The 23,106-nt window shown below is 41.5% G+C and overlaps 1 protein-coding gene across 2 annotated transcripts in view; it reads right to left on the bottom strand.

Moving 5' to 3' along the window:
- The window catches only part of DLC1 (DLC1 Rho GTPase activating protein), a 401,507-nt gene that overhangs the window by 21,011 nt on the left and 357,390 nt on the right, over positions 1–23,106 (bottom strand). For both annotated transcript variants that reach the window (XM_060136252.1, XM_060136253.1), the window contains 2 exons: positions 7,545–7,616; positions 2,307–2,388 (listed from right to left, as the gene is read on the bottom strand). In XM_060136252.1, coding sequence (XP_059992235.1) covers positions 2,307–2,388; positions 7,545–7,616 — 154 coding nt within the window. The remainder of the gene's footprint in view (positions 1–2,306; positions 2,389–7,544; positions 7,617–23,106) is intronic.

Below are 23,106 nucleotides of genomic sequence, written 5' to 3' on the forward strand. Positions count from 1 at the left end.
CAAATGACAAGGCAAAATTTCAAACAACACTGTAGATTCAAGATTTGCTGGCCCTTTGAATTTCACAGGCTGAGAGAGTACAGGGAAGAGGCCAGTCTAGCAGATGAGATGAATATCACATCATCAGTTAAACAAGTATCCTCAACTACTCTGCTGACAGCTCAGGACCTGTAGTGCATTTTCAAGGAAGATGCCTGTCCCCACCTTTTTCTTCAGAACATTTGTTTAGCCCTCTCGAAGGAAAATCATTTGCCATGAGAAGTCTATTTATGCGAACACGTGGACAAGAGACCTTGGGTTTTCCATTACAAACAAGCTGATGACTGTTCCTGTGAATTCTGACCCCAACCTCAAGCCTTTCTCCACATACTCAACTCTGGGTGTCAGTTTTAGGCCTAATAATTTTTAAAGCACTTGACATCCATCACTGCATTTCCTTCTTACATTTAACCTATGAGATATTATTCTACACATGAGAGAAACTGAAGCCGAATCAGAATACACTTGCAGAATCCAAAGAGATCAAGGTCTAGTTGTCTTCAGGCTTTTCTTTTCGCAAAAGATCTAAGAGTATAGATTTACTCCTTTTAAAGGGAGGCAGCTTCTCTGATGGCGTTAAGAGCCAGTGTAGCCAGTGTGAATCACAAAGTACGGAGGATGCCCTTATCCCCAGAAGAGGGTAACTACGTTTCAAACTGATATTTAAAAAAAAGAAAAAGAAATTCAAGAATCTAATCACGATCCTTTGGGCTGCAATGCTGCAGTGATATTTTTATGAGCCAGGAATTCCTAAGCTGCGGCTGCTGTTCAGAGGGCACGCTCACTAAGTAGCCTGAAATGTGTGAAATGCATGATCTGACGCAGTAACCTAGCAAATATTTCCTAGGTTACATCTTAGGAGTGATGTCATCTCTATGCATTATCACCCATGATGAACTGAAAAGAAATTAATTCTGCTCCACAGCTAAGCATTCAAACATTTCAAAAATGTCTGGAGTAGTTTATATTCCAGATGCAGACTCTTTCTCTCCTAAACTGTGTTGGTGAAATTTTTTCATTCCAGATGACATAGCTATGATATTACACTCTAGGGAGTGGGGTGGGGAGTTGGAGTTAAGTTTCTTCCAGAAAAAGTGTACAAAACCCTGGACATTTCTAAGCAATCATTCCATTGGATTTGAAAAGTGACAGTATTTCTGTGGTTAATGTGACATTTTTTTCTTTCTTAAGCCAGGAGAACTAGTCTATTACTCCATTTTAAACATCCTACCTATCTTCCCCTAAAACCCTGCTTAACTTAAGTGCTTCAGAAAACACTGTATTACATAAGAGAGGCAAAAATAGTACTTTCACAAAGCTACAACTGCATTCTTTGCCTATAAAGGGGAAATGAATCCCAGGTGCCATTCAACCTTAATGATGTTTTTCCAAGTTAAAATTAATATTGAAATTAAAAGAAAATTGTTTTAATTTTACGATCAAATCGACAAGTGAATTTTGTCCGTGTATAATTTTTTTTCTCCAGAGTTCAGCTTTGATGGTTTATAGGTTTTGAGAAAAATTCAAAGGATGATTAACTTAAAATGAATAATATGTCACGAAGAGTCAGAGAGGAGTATCAGTGTCCTGTCATTTTCTGCTGCGTGTTTTGTTACTTCCATTTCGTTAAACCCTGCACGCTGCTCCTCCGCCTGAAGATCCACCAGCACCACGAACATGGGTTTCTGAACAGTTTTGTTTACAGTTCCCATCAATGCTCCTTTGCTGCCTGTCTACTTTATGTTAAAGGCTATGCTGAGTTACTTTACAGCCTTAGTTAACCCTACTGTTAGGACGGTGTGCCTGGGGAAGCTGAGGAGTTGCGGAAATGCTTTCCTGGAATTCAAGCAACGGCCCTCCTGCCTCTAGTCTGCCACAGCCCCTACTTCCATCTGTCCCTCTGAGCGTCATTTCCATTCAATACAACAGCGGCTCTGAGTTGGCGAGGGTACCTGGCTGGGACTGCACAGTCAACTGCACTGACTTAACCCCCCTATTCCAAGTTTCCAAACTTCCTGGACATCGTCTGCTCTAGCAGTTGTATGAGCACATTCCAGGACAGTGCTATTTGAATGGCAATACTAAACGACAGGAAGTTACTTATTCTAATCAAAAGGCCTATGATTTATAATGAAGTAAATCACTATATCCATTTACGGATCAAAACCTTGACATATTTAGAACAAAAGCAGTCTCATCAGTGATAAGTACTATGTTCTTTAAAAAGAAGAAAAGAGAAAGAAAACACTCAAAGTATTTCCTTTTACCTGCACAAAGCCTCAATAGCATCTCTGTCCAAAAAATCATGCTCTCTCTTGACCAAGGAAATATCAATGGGGAACAGGAGATCTATAAGAAAAATAAAAACAAATACGTTTATTGAGCACCCAAGCTCTTGCCAATCCAGCCCAGTTTAGCAGAGGGAAGAAAACAAGGTAATTTATTGAATACTTACTGTTTGCAGGACACTTCACTCCCTATCAAGTGCTGTGGGTATGTAAAGCAGCTTAAGACAATTTCATCAGTGTCCTAAAGGAGCTTGGAATAAAGTGGTCTGCAGACTCAGACTGTCTGTTGTCAAAGATAAGTGGTTCAAAACACTGTTCCACCTTTAAACACATCAGCAGGCAACAGACCTCTGCCATGAAAATTATAATTTAAACCAGAATGAATACCAGAAGGATGTTCACGGTAATGTGGCTGTTTTTTCCCTCCCATGTGTGTCTTTGCTCACATTTGATCAGGGAAGAGGCCACAGAGAACCGGGCCAAGGAAAGATCTAGAGAACTATGGTAGTTTTCAATGGAATCCAACCATTTGCATGACATCAAAAGCTAACGAGAATTAAGGATGTGCTATTTTTAAACAAATACTAGCACTTCCATATGGTTTTCCAGGAGTTTATATAACTCCCACTAAAACAAAAGGCCAGCTCTAAAGCAGCTGTAGAACAATAGAATCCCAAATCCTTTCATCCTTGGAAGAGTTCACTACTCTAAGAATACGTAAGTTCTATTAAAATCGAAAAGCAAAAAGGGGGGAAAAGTCAACTCCATGAAAGAATTCCCTTCTCTGTCCCTTGTTGATAAATACACTCCAGGAAGAGCAGGGAGGAAGAAGACCAGCAGCCCCTCTGCGGAAATTTGCAACAGCTCTGGAATTGCCACTAGATAAAAGCAAGTTATCCCTCTTTGGTGTTCCAAGCACTTACGGTAAATAATGGGCCTTCCTAGTAAAACGCTTATAAAATATCATGAGGGAGAGTCCTGCTATGCAACTCTGTGGGTCAGGAATAGGCAAAATAAGAGCACTGCAGGACACCAGGATTAACAGAACCCAAAACTCGCTTTGGCCCCCCAAATGGCTAATGCTGCATACTGAAACAGACATGGCTGTTGGTAGTTTGGGAGATGCAAGTAGCTAACAATGTTCTACTTCTGGGGTTGACTAGGGAGCACATCACTGTTCCTTACGTTTTTATGGTTCTAACTTAGGATCATTGGTTTTACAGGATGGTATGGAGCTCCTTATTCTTGGTCATCTATTTTCCAGAGACTACACTTATGAGTACCTTTTTTTTTTTTTTTTTAAATAATGTTGGAAACTAACATAATGAGTATTTGGTCTATTCTTTTTTCTGAAGGCTAGCATTAGATTAGTGATCCTGTTCTCTGAATGGTAAGACAGGCAGACCAATGAAGTAGCTAGAGCCTAAAGATTTATGAAGAAATTCATAAAATTCAGTATCACAGGATTTATCTCTTCATTACCTTATAGACCGAGTCTCTCAGGCAAATGATTAGTGGCACCACTATAGTGGCAATAGAAGAGAAGACTTAAAGTGAACGTGAACTATTAGTAAATACAAGCAAGCCAGACTGTAAAGCTGTTTGAAGGTTCTGGCAACTGTATTTCACTTTGAACAGATAACCTGCACTCTAAGTATTAAAGGACAGAGCTGATATTAAAAAATATATTTTTAATCCTTAACAAATGTAAATCGTAAAGTTCACATGCCTGTTACATGCATCTGAGAAAGCAACTCTGTTATTTTAGCAAGTCCTAACTCAGTGTACCCAGAGCTGTATTTCACTTTCCTGATCCAAATTAACTTTAAAATTCTGTTTTAAAAAAAAAAAAATTCTAGGATAGGTAGGGATTAAATTCAAGAGAAGAGTGAAATAATTACATCTTTTTTTTTTTTTTTTTCAGTATTTCTCAGAGTTCTTCAGGTTAGGATTTAATCTTTCAGCTTGGGTTTAAGGGCAGGATGTTTATATTGTCAAGGACCGAAATAAAGGTAAACAGGAATCAAGGAATGAGTGGGATGGCATGTGGTGTGTGTGTACCCACCCTGCACATAGGGGTAGGATGAAGGGGAGAAATTATAAATGCTCAGAACAATGTACAGTATAACTTCAAAAGTAGGTTTATGTTTCAAAAGACTTATAAATGTCAAGGGACCCCAAAATGTAACTTGTGAAAATACAGTCTGCATTTTAGGATTTGGAAAGATGTAAGACACAGACCGGAACTGGAGCTTAGCAAACATACACATCACAAGAAAGGGCTTCTTGGCAGCAAATCAACACCAAAACTTGACATAATTGAAGGAAATTTAATTTCAAAACACAAGAACAAAAGGACAGCATGTTACTACCACTGCAAATGTAATTATCCTTCCTTATCTCCAGTAGAGCTGTGAACTGAAAATCCAATAGAATGTTGATCCGCACCCCACCGCCACCAAAGCTCTACTGAGAGACAGAGATGCTGTAAACGGCAACAGGTCAAAGATTCTCCCAAAGGAAGGATAAGCAACTCCACCATAATAAACATGCAGGTTAACCAAACACCTTAAAAAAAAAAGAAAGACGAAAGAAAAAAAGAAAAAGGAATTGGAGATATTCTCTGAAATGGAGGAAGAGTAAGATATTCTACATAGTCTAACTATAAAATAATTTTAAACCCATCTTCATGGAGAAATACCTTACGTTCAGTCTGGGCTACAATGAGAAAGGGCAGGCATTATAAACGAGGTAAGGAATTAAACAAGCCGAGTGAGCCAGGGAAGTAAAACGACCTCTGTGGTCTCGCCCCAGTTTGCTTCCGGGGAGCACCCCCACCCCCTCTATATCCCTGCCGACCACGCTAGCATTTCCAAGCTGAAAACCTGTATCCGTTCTTAGTACGGGTTCATGGCGTTTTGCTCGTGTGTTAAAGAAGGATGCTGGTGACCACCAGCTCCAATTGAGAGCCCACTGCCATTGCTACAGGAAGCAGCCTGCTTGTTACCATCCTAGAAGGACGGAAGAGCAAAAGACACGTTTTAAAATCACTATTTATCGTGAGAAGAGCTGAACATCCCTGGTGAAAAGACTGAAGAGACATCATTTAATCTGGATCTTTCAGCAGTTTTGTCACATCATGGCTAAATGTCTCCCAGCATCTCCTTCCTCTTAAGTGATAATAAAAAAGATGTATTCTTTAAATGTAAATTAACCAATATTACGCTTGCTTTTTGAGATTTTTGGCAATTTCTTTGAGGTATGAACTGTTTTATTTCTATAAAATATGAAGCGTTTACCACAGTGGTGGGTATCCCTGTTGGTGCAGAATTAATACTGGCTTGTTGATTAGCTGAATGGATGGCTGGATGGCTGGAGGGATGAATGGATGAATGGATAGATGGAGGGATGGATGAATGAGAGACACCAGGTGCTGTCGTCTCGGTAGAGTTAAGGAAACAAAGAATGCTCAAGTTGGAAGAGGCCTTAGAAGTCATTTATTCTCAAGGTAGGAGTCACTTCACCATCCACCCAACCTTGGCTTGCAAATCACCCATAAAATAGAGCTCACGAGTTCACAACTGTAGCTTTTTTTTAATGATTCCATATAGAAAACAATAAGCCTCCCTTTTAAATAAACAGCCTCTTCCCCTCACCTTGCACCCTGGGCAGCCTGAGGCTCAGGGCACGAGCGAGACTCAACACGCGCATCGTCCTCAGCCTCGGCATCTGAGCGATGCCCAGAGCACTAATGAGAAAACGAAGAACTAGTGAAAAGTCAGCCTAGGTCTTGATTTAAAAAAAAAGTCCATTTTTCTTAATTAAAAAATCGAATAACATAGGAGAAATAATCATCATCAAATGGCAATCTATGGAAAGTGAAAAGCCTAATGACAAAGCGGAGAAAGATATCTATGACACATGACCAACAAAGCCTTAGTATTTAGAATAAAGAGCTCTTATAAATCATCAAAAAAAGCACAATCAACTCAGGGGAAAAATGGGCAACAGATATTTCACAGAAGAGCAAACATGTATGGCCAAATGACACAAAGAAATGTGCCTTATCATTAAAAATCAGGAAAATGGCAGTCAAAATCCGTAAGATATCATTTTATATCCATTTGATTGGCAAAAATTAAAGTCTGACAATATCAAGGGTTGAGAGCATGTGGATAGACAGGATCTTTATATATTACAGGGAGGAGTGAAAGTTGGTACAGGAACTTTTGAAAAACTTGCATTATAAAGTTGAACATACATCTCTATCACCCAGTAATGCTACTCTTAGGCATACATGCAAGATAAATTATTTCACGTGTACTGAAAGAGTGCAAGAATATTCCCAACAGTACTGTTTATAAAAGCAAAACAAAAAACCCCCAAAATGCCCACCAATCAGTGTGGATGTGATAAACTGTGGCATATCCACACAATGGAGTATTACACAGCAGTCAAAGGTGATGAACTATGAGGACACACAGTATGGAAGAACCTTAACAATAATAAATGAAAAAATTAAATCGTACAAGGTTACATAGAGCATGATACCCTTTTTATAAAGATAAACAACTTTATAAAAATATTTATTTTAGGGAAATGCAATAAAGCTATATAAAAGGAAAGCAAGGAAATGATAAACCAAGGTTTCAGAATGATGGTTACTGTGGCTAGGGGGTGGCAGAGGGATGGGAGACAGGTGGGTGTGTTATTATCAAGGTCCTAGCTGTTTTGGGTGGTTGCCACACCGTTCCTTAATGAAATATTTAAGTAAATAATAAAATGTCTGAAAATAAATCATAGATCAATAATAATCATGAGGGACTTCCCTGGTGGCACAGCGGTTAAAAATCCGCCTGCCAACGCAGGGAACACGGGTTTGAGCCCTGGTCCAAGAAGATTCCACATGCCGCGGAGCAGCTAAGCCCGTGTGTCATAACTACTGAGCCCGCGTGCTGCAACTACTGAAGCCCACTCGCCTAGAGCCTATGCTCCACAACAAGAGAAGCCACCGCAATGAGAAGCCTGTGCACCGCAATGAAGAGTAGTCCCCGCTCGCCACAACTAGAGAAAGCCTGCGCACAGCAACGAAGACCCAGTGCAGCCAAAAATTTAAAAATAAAATTTTTAAAAAAGTGCAAAGCTTATAAAAAAATTATAATCATGAACCAAGGATATGATTTTGCCCATTAAAAAAGAATGGCATTCCCGGCTCACCTTCATACAACTGGGCGTACTGGGGGAATCCTGCCGCCCGTAGCCAATCACAAGCTTCTTTGGCTTCAATTTCTAGAATAGAACAGAGGACAGACAAACATGTTAGTCATGTGTAACTCAGCGTACTTCTTCTTCCTTAATAAACTCTGGTTTTGTTATATAAGCAAAAGACGACATCTGTTGAAAAGGGATAAGCAAAAAGCGAAAAAGAAAATCCATTTATTCAAATGGTTTCGATTTTTGTGCATCTTTTCAGACTTTAAAAAATATATGTAATTATCCATCTTTCCTTTAAAAGACAAAAAACAAAAATGGAGTCCCAGCAGTAAGTTACTCTGTGTTCCTTCTGTGTCCTGGTTATAAATGATTAAAAAAATAGGGCTTAATGAGAAAGTTGAAGAAGGATTAAATAATTATTAATTTTAGGCCTAGATGGACTAACTTGCTTTACTTTTCACATCAATAAAAGGCGACCAAGTACATCTGACACCCTGGAAGAGCACTAAGTTGACCAAAGGGACTGACCTTCTGCCACCCAGTGGGATGCGTGTAACTGCCCAGGGGCTGTGAAGGTGTGCCTTCAGGTGCATCAGGCAGTAAGGGAGGCCTGGGCAGTCAGGGGCCCTGGAGGGCACTAAGTCAATAAATCCCACAATCTTGGCAGGCTGAGATGCCTAATAAAGCTTCTACTTCCCCGTGGTTAGCATCTTGTAGACAGTATTGATAAACAGAAAGGCCAAGAGCAACTAACACACCTGCGTTCAAATTCACTCAAGCACTTATTTACAATCCCGTCAGCACAGAGGAGGTCGGCACAGTCATTAGTTTCTCAGTTTGCACAAAGAATATTCTTTCAACCCTCTTCCCACCTTCCTCAGACCATTAGAGTACTTAAGGTATGTAAGGCTATTCACTCATTTATAAATGTCTCAACATTGCTTAATTTATTCCAGATTCAAATCTTCATTATGCATCTCTCCTCTGAGCCAGATAGGAGGTTGACAGTCCATCACGGAGAAGTATGTATATATCACTTTTGTCTAGTGACTTTATAGTTTCAGAGCATTTTTTAAACTATTATTTTATGAGTTCCTTGGGTCTTTAAAGAAAAAAGAATTAAGAACACTCAAATTCATTAAAGCAAGTAGGAATGTCCTTATTGAACCAACATGCCAAAGATAAAAGCCTGCTGCTACCTTCTGATGAGCTAGTTAACACCCAAACAGAAACAATTACGGCAGCAGAGAAGCAATAAATGACACGGCAAGGTTTGTTACTTTCATGAATCTTTTCAGTGTGGCGATGAAAGTAGCATCATAAGACACAAGATTCAGGACTGAATTCGGGGAAGAAGGATAGAGTGACATGAATGTGTAAGAATCTCGATGTTTGTACTAAATCATAGAATTGTCCAATGTGAATTACCTGCGCTAACATTTTTTCATGTATTTATAACCATACCTTGTTTCAGAAAGGAATTAATGAAGATTTATATAAAATCATAAAATAAACATTTTCCAGAGCACTATATTGCTGGAAAAACATATAAAAGCTCAACATTTTATTTTAAAGGATGTGGAAACTACTTTTTTCTCTATTCCCGTGGCCCTCGCTCAAAGATAGATACGGAAAGAAAAAAAGCTAACTGTTTTGTTTTTTAAAAATATTTTAAATATCTCACTTCTTCTGACTATCTGGAGGTTATTTCCACTGGACACATTGTTAGACATCGAACAACAGATTGCTAAAAAGTAAATGTATTCGCTTTCTAAATATTTTACTTAATAAGTGGTGAGTAGCCAGAAATTCTCAACGTCCACCCTTTCTGTGGACACCCTTTCTGTGTGTCATACTCAGATATGACAACAGATCAGTGCACATGCGCATGTGCGCACACACAGACACACACACACACACCTTAACTGGACACAATTCTCCAGCCAGTATCACCACCTATTTAGAGAACGTTCCTGATTTCTTATTAAAATGGCTTCATGCCAAGAGGCACGAAAGATATAAGGTATTATTTTTCTAAAAAACCTTTAAATTTATATAATACTTTACAAATCACAAAGTGTTTTCACATATATTACTCACTTAAGGCCCCACGTAACTTCAGGAACACATAAATGCTTACTGCTGTGTTGTCATCCTTATTCATTTTCCACCACTACAAAAAGAAATGCCCCCAAATGACCAAAATCGATCTAAAAAGCTGTGTTCAAACAGCCACTCTTCTTAGGGCCACTTGGTGAGAAAGAAATGATGTGAACAGGCCAAGGTTTGCTTCTTCAGCAGATAATTTAAAGAAACGTCTACAATGGCTAAAAAGCAGCACTTCCAAGAACTACAGAGATTAGTAATTTTACCTGCCTTTTCCTTTCCCTAAAATAGATGAGAATGTCTTTCTTTTAGATATGAAACCATGGGAAACAGACAAGCCTGTATCTAGTTTACATTTAACAAAGTCCATTCATGAAAACTTAGGCTGCATAATAATAAATAAGAACTTAAACCCACTGTTTCTATAGAAATCAGAATTAGAAAATTGTAAAAATTGTAAAAAGCTGTCACTGATTTTTTTTTTTTTTTTTTTTTTTTTTGGCGGCACGCGGGCCTCTCACTGTTGTGGCCTCTCCCGTTGCGCAGCACAGGCTCCGGACGCGCAGGCTCAGCGGCCATGGCTCACGGGCCCAGCCACTCCGTGCCACGTGGGATCCTCCCGGACTGGGGCACGAACCCGTGTCCCCTGCATCGGCAGGCAGACCCTCAACCACTGCGCCACCAGGGAAGCCCAACTGTCACTGATTTTTTAATAAATGAGACAGTTACTGACTTCACTCCCACCCCTTTCCAGTTACCAAGTGAAAATGATAACGATCTAAGTACTGATTTTTTAAAAAAAATCAGTATTTCCATTTTATTTAACATGAAATGAACCTATGTCTCTATCCAGGTCAGGTAGTGATTTACGCCTTCTAGTTCCCCGGATCCAGGCCACAACTTTGACTCTTATCCTAACTGAAACTCCAAGTTTCCAATTCTCTCCTCTCTGAGACTCCAGCCACCAACCCTGCCTCATCAAACTTCCTGCATTACAGTTTTGATCTCGTCTCTCCTGCAAAAACTTCCCTGGAGCTCCACTGCTTAGAAAATCAAGTCTAAATATCTCCCTAGGTTTTCAAGGTTCTCCGTGTGGCATCCAAATGAATCGTTCGGCTCCCTGTACTCCCTCCATACCCCAGCCAAAGTAAACTTGGCCCTTCCTCATCTCCCCACACATCCCTGGCTGGAAGTTCTCTCCTATCCCCTCATTATCCTTCAAGGCCTAGTCCAAGCGCCACCTCCTCTAGGAAGTCTTCCCAGATGCCTCCTGACAATTCTGTCAATGGCTAAGTTTTCTTGAGCGCTGACTGTGCACAAGGCCCAGTTTAAGTACTTAAGGCATATGAATTCCTTGACCCCTCATACTGATCCTAACACGTGGGTTGCACATATCATCCCACATGGGTTGGGAATATCATCCCCAAGATACGCAGATGGAGAAACAAGTGGAGAAACAACCAGCTCTCCTCGAAAACAAGCTTCCTTTCCATTCAAATGCCCTAGTGAACAGGAGAGCTAAGGCTTGCAGACATGAGCAACACCGGATTTTCCTGAGAAAATATGCAACAGTGAACAACATGTAAAATATTAAACAAAACCAGGTAAACATTGCATTACTGCTGTCACTTTAACTCCCCATGCCTGTTTTTGGAGGCCTCTAACCAGTTCTCAGGGTGTGACTTTTCCTTCAGTGGTCGAATGAAAAACTATCAGCACGGTTTTTAAAAAACATTCCCCACCAGGCAGAGGCGCCATCAGAAACTGGAAACACAGTGGAAACACAAGGACACTTTTAGACTTGGGTTTTCTCTTAGCAAACAACAGACAAATGTGTGAAGGAGGAAACAGGAAATTTTTATTGGCGCCACCTTTAATAATTAGTTGTATTAGATGAATGAGGTTCAGGACACCTTTGGTGTAAGGCTTGGGAACCATTAGGCCATATTTGCATGCTTCCTGGCATGATGGGATGACCCTATCTTCCCCTTACCTCTTAACAGTAAGTTAAACAGAAATTCCCCAACACCGTCATCATTCCGCTGAACTCGCTGATCTTAGCGGCTGAGCAATGGTAATCGGGTCGAAGCAGGATGTGATTACTTCCATCTTCCCTTTCCTCTACCTTCACAGTGCGAACCCTCGTGCTTGCTTCCTGCCTTCTTTGCAATGTGCTCCTGAAATCAGGGCTCAAGGCAAATGCTCCGTGGACTTTACCTCTTAAATAAAATTCTAAGGAATTGGAGGAATGTAAGAAAATTCAAACATTTTCTAGATTCCTTGGATTCCCCCAACTATGGCAGACTTGCAGGCAAAGATCCATGGAAATGTTGATGTTCTTACAGCCATGGAGAAGCACGTCAGCTGTGTTAAGGCAGGCAGTGCTTTCTGATCTAAACCAAGATGCCTGCCCTGGTCACAAAAATTCCTTCAAATGGAGGAGTAATTACTTCAAATGATCAGTTCTCTCGCCTCCGTTAAGGTGGCCAATTTTACAGGACTGCCGTACAGCTGGGTACCAACAGCTTAACCTCCCCAGGCACAGGGTTTCACAGGGCAGAGAAGCAAACCACAGCCTCAGACACTTGATCTCAGTGGCTCTGAGCCTTGGATCCTAGTAGGCATCACCTTGGGGAGCTTTCTAAAACCACCCACCACTATCCACTCCCAGGTATTCTGATTTTCTCCATCTAGGGAGGGCCCAAACAACATCTTTTTTAAAAAGCTCCTAAGTAAATGTAAAGGTAGCCAGGATTGGGAACCACTGAACCAGACAACATTTCTTTGCATGCCTTTATCCCAGACTCTTTCTTCCCCAATTATCCTAACAGCCTTCCAACTGAACTCTCTGATAACCCCTGCCCCCAAGAAATGTATCCTAGTGCAAAGGGTTCCTGAGCTCTGGATTGATTTGTATGAAATACATAATTCATCACGTCACTCCTCTGCTTAGAATTCTTCCATGACTCTCCACTGCCTTTCACATACAATACAGTCCCGACTCCTCAGCAGACCCACAGCCGTCTTAACTCGGCCTCTGCCCAGCCATTCCGCTCCTGGAAGGTCTCCAAATGCAAGCTCTGCTCCCGTCTTCCTGAATTCCTTGGGGTTCGCAGGATGCATATGCTCTCTTAACACTTCAAGTTCTTATCTCTTCTCTCTCCTGCCGCAAACAAATTCCCCCTCTGCACCCCATCAACCCCTCTCCCCCACCCTCCTCGTATGGTGAGGTGCAAATACCAGAAGCTTCTTAATTCATTTGTATATCCTGAAAGACTACTTTTTCCACATTGGAAGCACACATACATTTGTTTGAAGGAAAAGAACCCATTAAAATTTCCCTTTCTTCAAAGACAGACTTAGAAAACTACAACTTAAACCCCTGTCTCTTTGCAATTAATAAAAATAAATGTTCAACACATACACTGTCAAAGACTGGTTATCGGGAGTTACCTATGTAAAGTGAATTCCTGGTTGGGCTAAGTCAGATAGCACAACATATATATTAATATTTATTAAACTCTTCTGTTATCTAATCACAGCAAAGATTATGACTAGCCACTAGCAACATTCCTACCCTCAGAAGCCTAAAAAAATTCTAAACATTTGCTGTGCCTATTCTGAAAGAAACCAGTTAGGAAGCTTTTGGAAGACCGGTCAATACTAATTCAGTTTCTAGGCCATCTGGCCTCACAGGAGCTGACCCCAATCCACCTTCAGATATATTCTAGTACAGCCACACATTTACGTGAAGCCAATCACCCTTCATTTCCCCCCTTAACTCAATATTTATTTATTGAACATCCACCGTCTGTGCTGCCAGCTGTGCTCAGGGACAATCAAAGGCACAGGTTCCTGCCCCGAAGCTGGAAGCCAAAGGGAAAGGTAATTCACAGTTAAGGGCATGATGTCAGATGATCCTCTACTTACGAATGAACTGGTTTCCTAAGGGCTCTTCTGAGATCCCTGTATTTAAGTCCCAGGGGACCCTGTCTGGGCAGCACCTAAGAATCCCCACTTCACAGGTGAGAGCCAGAGGTCTAACGATGGCCCACCCAGCCCAGCTCCTTCCTCTACCCCTTCTGTCACCCCATCTACCTCCGGCTAACTGATCCAGCCTTACTGATCTCACACACCCCATGCCCCCTTTCCTGCTTTATTTTTTCTTCTTCCAAAACGTTTATTGTGTTTATTTTGTCTCACCCCTCTGCAAACTCGCAAGAGGCCAGTTTCTTTGCCTGTTTTACTCTTTGTTATACCCCAAGCACTGCCAACAGTGTAGCGCACGTAGTGGTTACTCAACAAATAAGTATTACATAAATAAATAAACTGCAATGTGATTTTCTTCCAGTGAAGTTGTCTTAATTTCTCAGACCAGGATCCACCATAAGAAACACGTTTTACATTGTAACCTGGCACACACATATATGCATATGTGTGTACATGCACCCATTCATGTACACAAACACACGTGTGTGTATAAGCATATACAAGAGTGAAACAAGTTTCCCCAAATAACACTTACAATAAGTAATGCAGTCTTACATTTTCCCACTCTATTTTAAAAAATACTATTTGTTACCTCCCAAAGCAACCCATTTGAAATACACTATTCTCACACAGCTTTTTCTTAATGAGAAAGGAAGGAAGGAAGGAAGGAAGGAGGAAGGAGGAAGGAAGGAAGGAAGGAAGGGAGGGAGGGAGGGAAGGAAGAAAGGAGAGGAGAAAAAAAAGAAAGAAAAAGAAAACATCAAACTAAAACACTTCTGTATAGTACAGAGGAGATTGTGATGTGACAAAGACACGTATGAATTCAGAGGTGGGAGGGGGAGAGAGGGAGGGGGCTGCTTGGGCACTCACTTTAATGCTCAGCCTCTATTTAAGGAGGCCTTATGATATTTTATATAAGATTGGATTGCAGGAGAGGAGATTTGGAATAAAAGAAAATAAGCTAAGCGGAGAGCTGGCAAAGCACAGGTGTGTGTGAAGGAATGGTACGTAGTCTCAATTTACTGTAACAGAGAACAAAGGAAGGGGAGGCATGCAGTGGAAAGCGGGTTATGCCACAGAGCAGATATAAGCGTCTCCCTAGCCTGGTTACCCAATGAGCAACCAACACTATTTCCTCAGATGTAAAAGAGCTTTGCATCTGAGTTTCCCAAGTTCCTTCTAATAATCCATCACAGAAAGGGGGCAAAGTATGACCTGTAACAGCTCAGGAAAATAGGTCCAGGAAAGAATCCATTGCTTAGTTAAGCAGCCTTAAGAAAATAATCTCTCTGGACTGGTTTCCTCATCTGTAAAATGTGGGATTGCTATAGGCTTCGTAAATTCCCTGTTTCTGACTCTAAGAATTCCTTTATGCCCATTTCCCTTGCTCTCTAAATGGAACCTTTAGACTAGGTTCCATTTCTGTTAATTTTCCAGATTTATCATCAATTACATGGAGACATCCTTCTTCCTTCAAAAAGTTAGATCAATAGTAACTACTTTGAGTTCTCCAATTTTGAAAATTTACTGGTTTATTGCTGAAGTATCTAATTTGCTTCCTAATAGATCAATTTCTTTATTTGTCCTATGAAGCCAATGTTCATATTACAGAGAATTCAAAACCCTAGGTGTTTTTGCTTATGTATATCTACAACCCTCAAACTAAAATTAGTCTTTATAGGAAGAAAACACTTCAACCCATAGAAAACTTTGAGTTTTACTTTGTTTATTGATCCTGTACATTTGTGTTTCAGTTAATAGCACCATCCTGGCATCTACCTAACCAGTGAATTGGGGGCTGGAAAGCATCTTGGAACTTTTCATGTTTTCTCTTTACAAATGAGGAAGCTGGTCCAAAGTTTAGGTAATTTGCTTAAGGTCCAGAGCCACCCAGGCCTCACTCCTGTTTAGAGAACTTCCTGCACACTGCAGTCTTGCCTACAAAGACCACCCTCACTTTTAAATCACTAGACTGTTTTCCAGTACAAGTAAGAACTGGGAGTTTTGAGGGAGTTCTCTTTTTAAGTTTTTTTCCCCTCTCCTGCTTGAGATCTGGAGGCAGATATGTCGCTTTCTAGTGAAGAACATTCCTAGAAATAACATAAAGGGGGAAAAAAGGACCTATTTCCCCCAATGATGTGATGACAACTTAATAAATGGCTCTGCATCGAAAAATGGAAATCTTGGGACACACAAGGCAAACCTACACCTGAGATTCTGCGCAGGAGGCCACACTCTAGCAATGCAGAGTTAAATGAATTGAAATCCCCTCTGGGGATCATTTAGGTCAAGTGTTTGCAAAACACAGTTTTTAACACACAAACCGGGAAAAAGCAAGTAGCTCATATCAAAAAATATATGCCCTTCCCTTGCAAAGGCAAACAGCTCTGTATTCGTTTAAGCCCAGGCATGACCAGGCACCTTCAGGCACTCCAGGCTTGAGTTGATCTAGTTATTTCCAGGAACAGAAAACATCTCCCAATGAATCAAACATTGGCACTTACTACCCAACACAAAATAGTCAAACTGAAATGAAAATAAACTATTAAGGAAATGGATACTGCATCATCACATCTTTCTACTTCATTTCAATCTGGGGTGGGGCAAAAAAACCTTCCATTTACACACACATACACACACACACACACTTCTAGTATTTTGCATCAAATATTTATGCATTTCAAACCATGCATTACTAAGAAAAGTGATTTGAAATAGTTCTTTAAATACTAAGTCCTTTAAAGATGATAATTGGGTAGATTAAGAAAATAATTTCAAGAAAGGAAACCATCTTAAACCAACTTTAAGGGCCTTATTTTTCTGAGCCTCATTTTTTTCATTAAGTGAAGTACATGGTTTACAATTATATAATCCACTTCCTTTTAAACTTATTTTTCAAGGCAAAAATACCTGGTCACAAACCTAAAATAACAACTACCTCCCTATCTTCACCATTAAAGACTGACAGGTTCATCAAGTCTTTCTTTTACATATGTTAGCAAAGCTTATTCTACTAAACAACCCCTCCCCAATCTTTGGCCTTTTCCCTAAGTTCTACAGCGTTATAGCACAGGAGAGAGAAAATATTGTGCAAATTGTAGTGTTACAAAAACCTTAAGTTAGAAATAAAGAGAATAGTGAGAGATTCTAAAGAAACTGTTCACTCATATTTCAGTGCATCCTGACAGAGAAAAAAGATCTAGAATTGAATGAAACATCAAGTTGCCTTATCAAAGACCAATGAAAATAAAAACATGGCAGATACTGGTTAATACAAGCAGCTTTTAGCCACTCCTATGTCTAACCTCAAACAGGAAACACTACAGGCAGATCTCATGTTACTGTACTTTATAGATACTGCAGTTTTTACAAATGGAAGGTTTGTGGCAACCCTGTGTTGATCAAGTCTATTATTGGGGCCACTTTTCCAACAGCATTAAAGAATGCTGTTGGAAAAATGCTAAACAGCATTATGTTTAGACATAATCTTTTAGACATCACTTTTTTTTTTGCAGTACGTGGGCCTCTCACTGTTGTGGCCTCTCCTGTTGCGGAGCACAGGCTCCGGACGTGCAGGCCCAGCGGCCACGGCTCACGGGCCTAGCTGCTCCGCGGCACGTGGGAGCCTCCCGGACCAGGGCACGAACCCGTGTCCCCTGCATCAGCAGGCGGACTCTCAACCACTGCGCCACCAGGGAAGCCCCAAACATCACTTTTATACGCAATGGGAAACCGAAAAAGTTCATGTGACTTGCTTTACTCTTGTGGTCTGGAGCCGAACCTGCAATACCTCCAAGGTATGCCTGTGTTCAATGTGACTTTCTCAGTTTTGTGCGAAAGGTGTAAGAAAAATAAGTATTACTGTTTTCTAGGTGAGCTAAAGAATTATTTTCATCAAAATCGCTCATGACACCCAGCCCCCCAAACACACAAAATCTACTGGTCAAAATGTGACTCAGGTCCATCTGTTTAGTTTAAGAACATTACTGGTTTTATAACATACATTTTTCCTACAAACACATTAAGATCCTTATTTTGTTGTTTCCCCGTTTTGTTTACACATGGGGGCAGGAAGGGGTCTGAAGTTCCATTCAACTCACATATGACCTTGGACTAGTCATTGAACGTCCAGGCAACTCAGCTGCCCCCAGTAGGGAAGAGGCAATGTTTTTCCAGGCTGCCTTTGCAAAGTTCTGTAATTTCACATGGAATGACTTTTACAAATGCATAAGCACAATACAAGATCCCTTTTTGGTGCCACACAGTTTGAAAAGGGGAGTTGTGAGGAGATGTCCTTTTATGAGTTGATGACTTCTCCAAACTCAGGAGGGCAGGTGAAGATGATTTCAGAATTTCTGCATCTTCTATCTACTTCGTCACCTGAGTGTGACAATGGGCATAGCAAGGCTGGACTGCACCTCCCAGGTCCCTTCCTCTCTGGCTTCCTAAGTGCTGCAGCCTGGGAAATGCTACAAACTCAGGGTGTGGAAAACTTTTGTCCCTCAGACATCCTCTAGAGACTCCTACAAGGAGGAGGAAGGCGCCTTTCTGTCGAGCTGCAGGAAGCAGCCTCCAGCCCTCTCCACAGGACACTCAGAGGTGGGGCAGGGAAGAGAACAAAATGTGGATGGGAGGTGTCAAAGGCATCTGAGGACTCCATGCACTGACCTCAGCCTTCAGTTCGCCTTTGATTTTTCTCCTGGAGGTGGGAGGGGGTAAGACGTGAGAAGGCCATCAAGTTGAGGTATGTGTGGACAGAAAAGGAGCTTACTTTCCACTATGAAACTCACTCTAGTAGCAGCATTTTAAAAAGCAAGGATGAAGGATTAGAGAGAATGATTCCCATTGTGTGTTGGCTTGACTTTAGTGGGGAATAATGTTTTACCTTTTGGTGCCCAAGAACACTATTTCCTGGTAGGTAGACCTTTTCAAGATGCCATTCAAAATGTTTTCAGTGACGGCTGGGAGAAAACTTTCCCTTAGAAATATTATTTTGGAATACTTTCACTGAATTTCACTGAAGAAAGCACTGTTCAGTACAGTCAATAGGGGCTAGAAAATGGTATCCCAACCCCCTTCCCCAAATATTAAAGACAGAGGCTCGAGTTCTCCATTCATGAGGCCCCTGAGACAGGACGCAGAAACCACTCATTTGTCAACCTGGGACCCTAACATTTCAGCTCTCTACCTACCAGCACAAGCCCCCTAGGAAACTGCAAAGTAATTGCAAGGTTCTATTTGGCCACCAAATATTGTTTCCTCAATTGAATCAACTCCTGCCAAATATATGTCCATAATTGGAATCTATGGCCACACACACCTGGATGAAATCCTAGCTATCATGTACAGTAGGTGATCTCAGGCAAGGTATTGAACTCCCCCGAGCCTCAGATTCCTCATCTGTAAAATGGGAATAATTATATCTACTTTGTGAGGTTGCCGTGAAGATTACATGTGACAATGAAAGCAAACTTCACAGTAAATTTTAGCTTCTATAATGTTATTACTATTCTGTCAAAAGTCTGTGGATTTTTAATAAAAATTAAAAAGGAGTATCCACACTAGAGAAGGATGACTATTGTTTATGAGACTATAAAACACACATGTGTGTGTGTGTGTATCTATCTATCTATCTATCTATTTATATACATATGGGCTAAAAACTCAAGACTTTCTTCCTACCCATTGTTAATTATGATGGCAAGAAGGGAATAGCTAGTGAAAAAAATGTTAAGACACAGTAGACCTAATTAAAGAAGCTCCAGCAGGACTACACCCTACTTATCATTGATCATGATAATCCTTAACAACAACACAGGCTCCCACAAGGAAAAGTACAAACAGACAGGAAGAGCCTTTCTCATCTGGGAATCTTACCCCTTTTACATTAATGAGATTTCTGACTAATTTGAGGCGACAAGAAAACACCACTGATTGTACTCACTCCAGCCATCCATTCTTATAAAACATATTTTAACCCTATAGCACTGTCCTTCTTAAAAGAGTAAGAATTACCATCAAGTCCCGGAACTCCTCCCTACACAATGGCCACACAATCAGATACACAGACAATTGTGAAAATCCACTGCAGAAGAGCATTTTCCTCCTAATTTCACAGCCACGGAAAAGAGGCACTTGGGACTGTGCTTTTTAGGACACAGTGCTGGATATTTATACTTTATGGTTGAGTATAAGTTCCCCCTGACCACCAGCAACGAGGACAATTTTTGATGTCTTGAACGCTGTATAGATTACTCCTTTGTGTTGTAGCCTCCAATGCCAAAGTAAGTATCTTAGAGGTAAACCCAGCTAAAATGAACACTCAGAGAAACTCAAGAGAAATGACTAAGTTTAGAAATTAAATTCTCTCTCCTCCACTGGATTCTAACTCATATAATTCTAAGCATTAGACTAACCCAACTTTAAAAATGAAAATCACCCTTCTCCCCGGGTCTGCTTTATAATTTCAACAGGCTTGGCATGACGTGAGCCTCCCTGACAGTTGTACCATGGGCCAGCTTGTGCTATAATGTTCTAAAGCACTGAGAATTCGGTCTTTAGCGATTTGGCAATGTCCAGGGAGGAAGGGGAAACATCTGAAGTTATTTTTACTTTTGCAAGTCCTCTGGTTGTACAGGGTGAATGCTAGGGTGGGTCAAGTATTGTCTGGAACCTTCAGGGTCTTTTTTTTTTTTTTTTTGCATGGCCTCATTTCCGTCTTCCTGTTGCTAGGAAGGAGAGCTAAGCATGAGAAACGCGTGTTTACAATACTGGACCATCCTGTCCAGCACAAGGCTCTCTTCAGAAAAGTACGATTCACTTCACCCACTGTACTTTGGATGCCCCCATTCTTCTGAACCAAATCACCCTCCCCTGAATATTTTCAAATTGCATATTTACCCACCTAAGTCATAAAAATACCACTCTCATTTGAACGTTGCATCATGGCTTAAAATCTCCATGGGGACACCAAGGGAAACCCAAGTACTTATTTTTGTATTTAAAACCACCTCTTGGAATCCCACCAAGCTTCTGATTGCAAGGCATCTCACTGGGGCCTCCCATACCCTCTTTAAAGCCCCACACCAGTTTTACAAGGAAGAGTTTAAGTACTATCTACATTTTTCACCGACTTCACAGGGATAAATTGTTTAATCATAACAAGCTTTTCTATTAATATGGTATATTTTCCAGAAGCAACCAAACATCCCCCTTTAATGTAAAAACACCCTTAAACTTTGCTTGGTCTTTGGTTTTTGAACTACAATATAGAACAATGACAAAATAAAGAAAAAAAGGCTTTAGTTTTAAAGGGGCATCCGGTCTCTCAGAACCTTTGCTCCAAAACTATAGGAAAATCCTTTGATTAGTCCAGTGTATTAAAACTTGGAACACCGCCTTCACTTAGCCATAGTTAATTGCTTAACAGTGTAACATTTTCATTCTTTAAGGAGGTAAATGGTGTTTCTCATAAGATCCACAATTAGGAAGTTAATACATAAGTAAGTCACTGAAATGACGTTTCTCATCCACTCTTGGGAAAGATCAAGTTGGAAGCTACTTAATCTCATTCTGTGGAGTAGGGAAACCATGTCAGCCCCCTTTCTTGAGCTTCCAGTAAGTTTGGTGTAAGGCGGGGGTCCCCAACCTTTTTGGCACCACGACCGGTTTCATGGAAGGCAGTTTTTCCACAGACCGGGGTGGGGGGATGGTTCCGGCAGTAACGCGAGTGATGAAGAGCGATGGGCGGCAGCAGACGCAGCTTCGCTCGCTCCCCAACCACTCACCTCCTGCTGTGCGGCCAGGTTCCTAACAGGCCACGGACCGGTATGGGTCCGCGGGCCCGGGGTTGCGGCCCCCTGGTGTAAGGTGGGTTGAAATAAAATAAAATCTGGTTTTGTCAAAAGCAAACTTTTAAAAACAGCTGGGAGAGAAAGTCTGCTGTGCTTCATTTTAAACTCTGAACAGTAGTGCTAATGAAAAAAATATGCACCTAGGATTGGACCACGCTGTAAATCTGGCAGGCCACAATAAAAATTAATACACACAATCGCCAACATTTTCTCAGAAAACGTCTCGAAATAACGTCTGAATGCACATCTGCTAACTATTTGACACTCATTTCCCAGGACTTTAGTTCTATTAGGGGGGCTGTTGACTTACAGGGCACCCCTCGGACCATCTGCTGCAGGCTGCAAGCCAAGATGGCACTGGGTGCCTGCATTAATTCCACACTTATGCTCGGCAAATTATCTCTGCGGAGGACCAGCCTGCAGTCCAGATGGATGCTGAATTAGTCAACCTCTTGGAGCTGCTGATAGATTTACATCCAGAGTTCTGCTGGGCTATTATTTTCCCTCATCCCTTCAGCAAACAGAGTTTTGCAAAAAAAAAAAAAAATGTAATTTGAGACTCAGTATTCTGCCTTCTCCATAGCTGTGATTTTTTTCCATCCAAATGCGTCATATATTCCGCCCTCACGCATCTTTGCATAACGGATGGCTCTGCCTGGACTGCATTCCTCCATCTCACCGGCAATCACTGAGGCAGCTTCTGAATCCTAAGAATGTACCCATTTGCTAACCAAGTTGAGTGTAACATGACTCAGTCAACGCAAGCATGAGGAAAGGTTTTCTTCTCCACAGTACAGATTAATGACTATATGCAGGGGCTTACTTCTACACTAATTAGCATAAATTGGGTACTGAACATCAGTCCCAGACACTGGGCTAAGCCCTTGTATTAGCTCGTTTGATCCTCAACACCTCCCCACGCAGTAAACACAGTTATTACCCCCATGTTGCAGATGAAGGAGGTACAGAGAGGTCCTGTCAATTCCCAGATTCGCCCAGCAAGCAGGCTGCAGACCCAGCATTCCCACCCCGCCGGCCTCACTCCGGGCTCGCTCTGACTCCCCTCGAGACAGGGGCTGTGCGCTGGGGAAGTAGCGCGGAGACAGTAAGTTACACGTGGCGGCGTCGGTTTGCCGTGGCCAGAGGTGTAACTCCTCTCGAAGGATCAAAGGCTCGGCCCGCGACGCTGGAGGTGGGACAGGGACACAGAGGGGGGTAGGGGTCCAAAAGGCCGTCGCCTCGCTACGGAAAAAGCCGGATCGCGCAGTGCGCTTCCTTCCTTTCGCCGGCCCCGGGACTCTCGGCGCGCGGGCGCCTCCTCCGGAGCCAAGGGCGTGGGCGTCTCCATGGGGCATTTTAGGAAACCCAATCCAACGCCCCAGCACGTGAAGGTATAGCCTTCCAGCAGGCGCCCCACATGTTGGACTGGCTAAACACCTCCAACATTCTCCAGAGGCCGGCAGCCACCAAAGCGAGACTTTCCTGGCTAAGCCTGAGTTATTTTCCAGCGTCTAAAATACTTGAACAAAGACGTCTGGAAATTAAAACAATTTTTTGGTGAATTTACTTTAAAGTAGTTAAAAAAAAAACTTTCCAAGGGTCACTACGGTCTAAAC

The sequence above is a fragment of the Lagenorhynchus albirostris genome, chromosome 21, assembly GCF_949774975.1.
Source record: "Lagenorhynchus albirostris chromosome 21, mLagAlb1.1, whole genome shotgun sequence".
NCBI lineage: Eukaryota > Metazoa > Chordata > Mammalia > Artiodactyla > Delphinidae > Lagenorhynchus > Lagenorhynchus albirostris.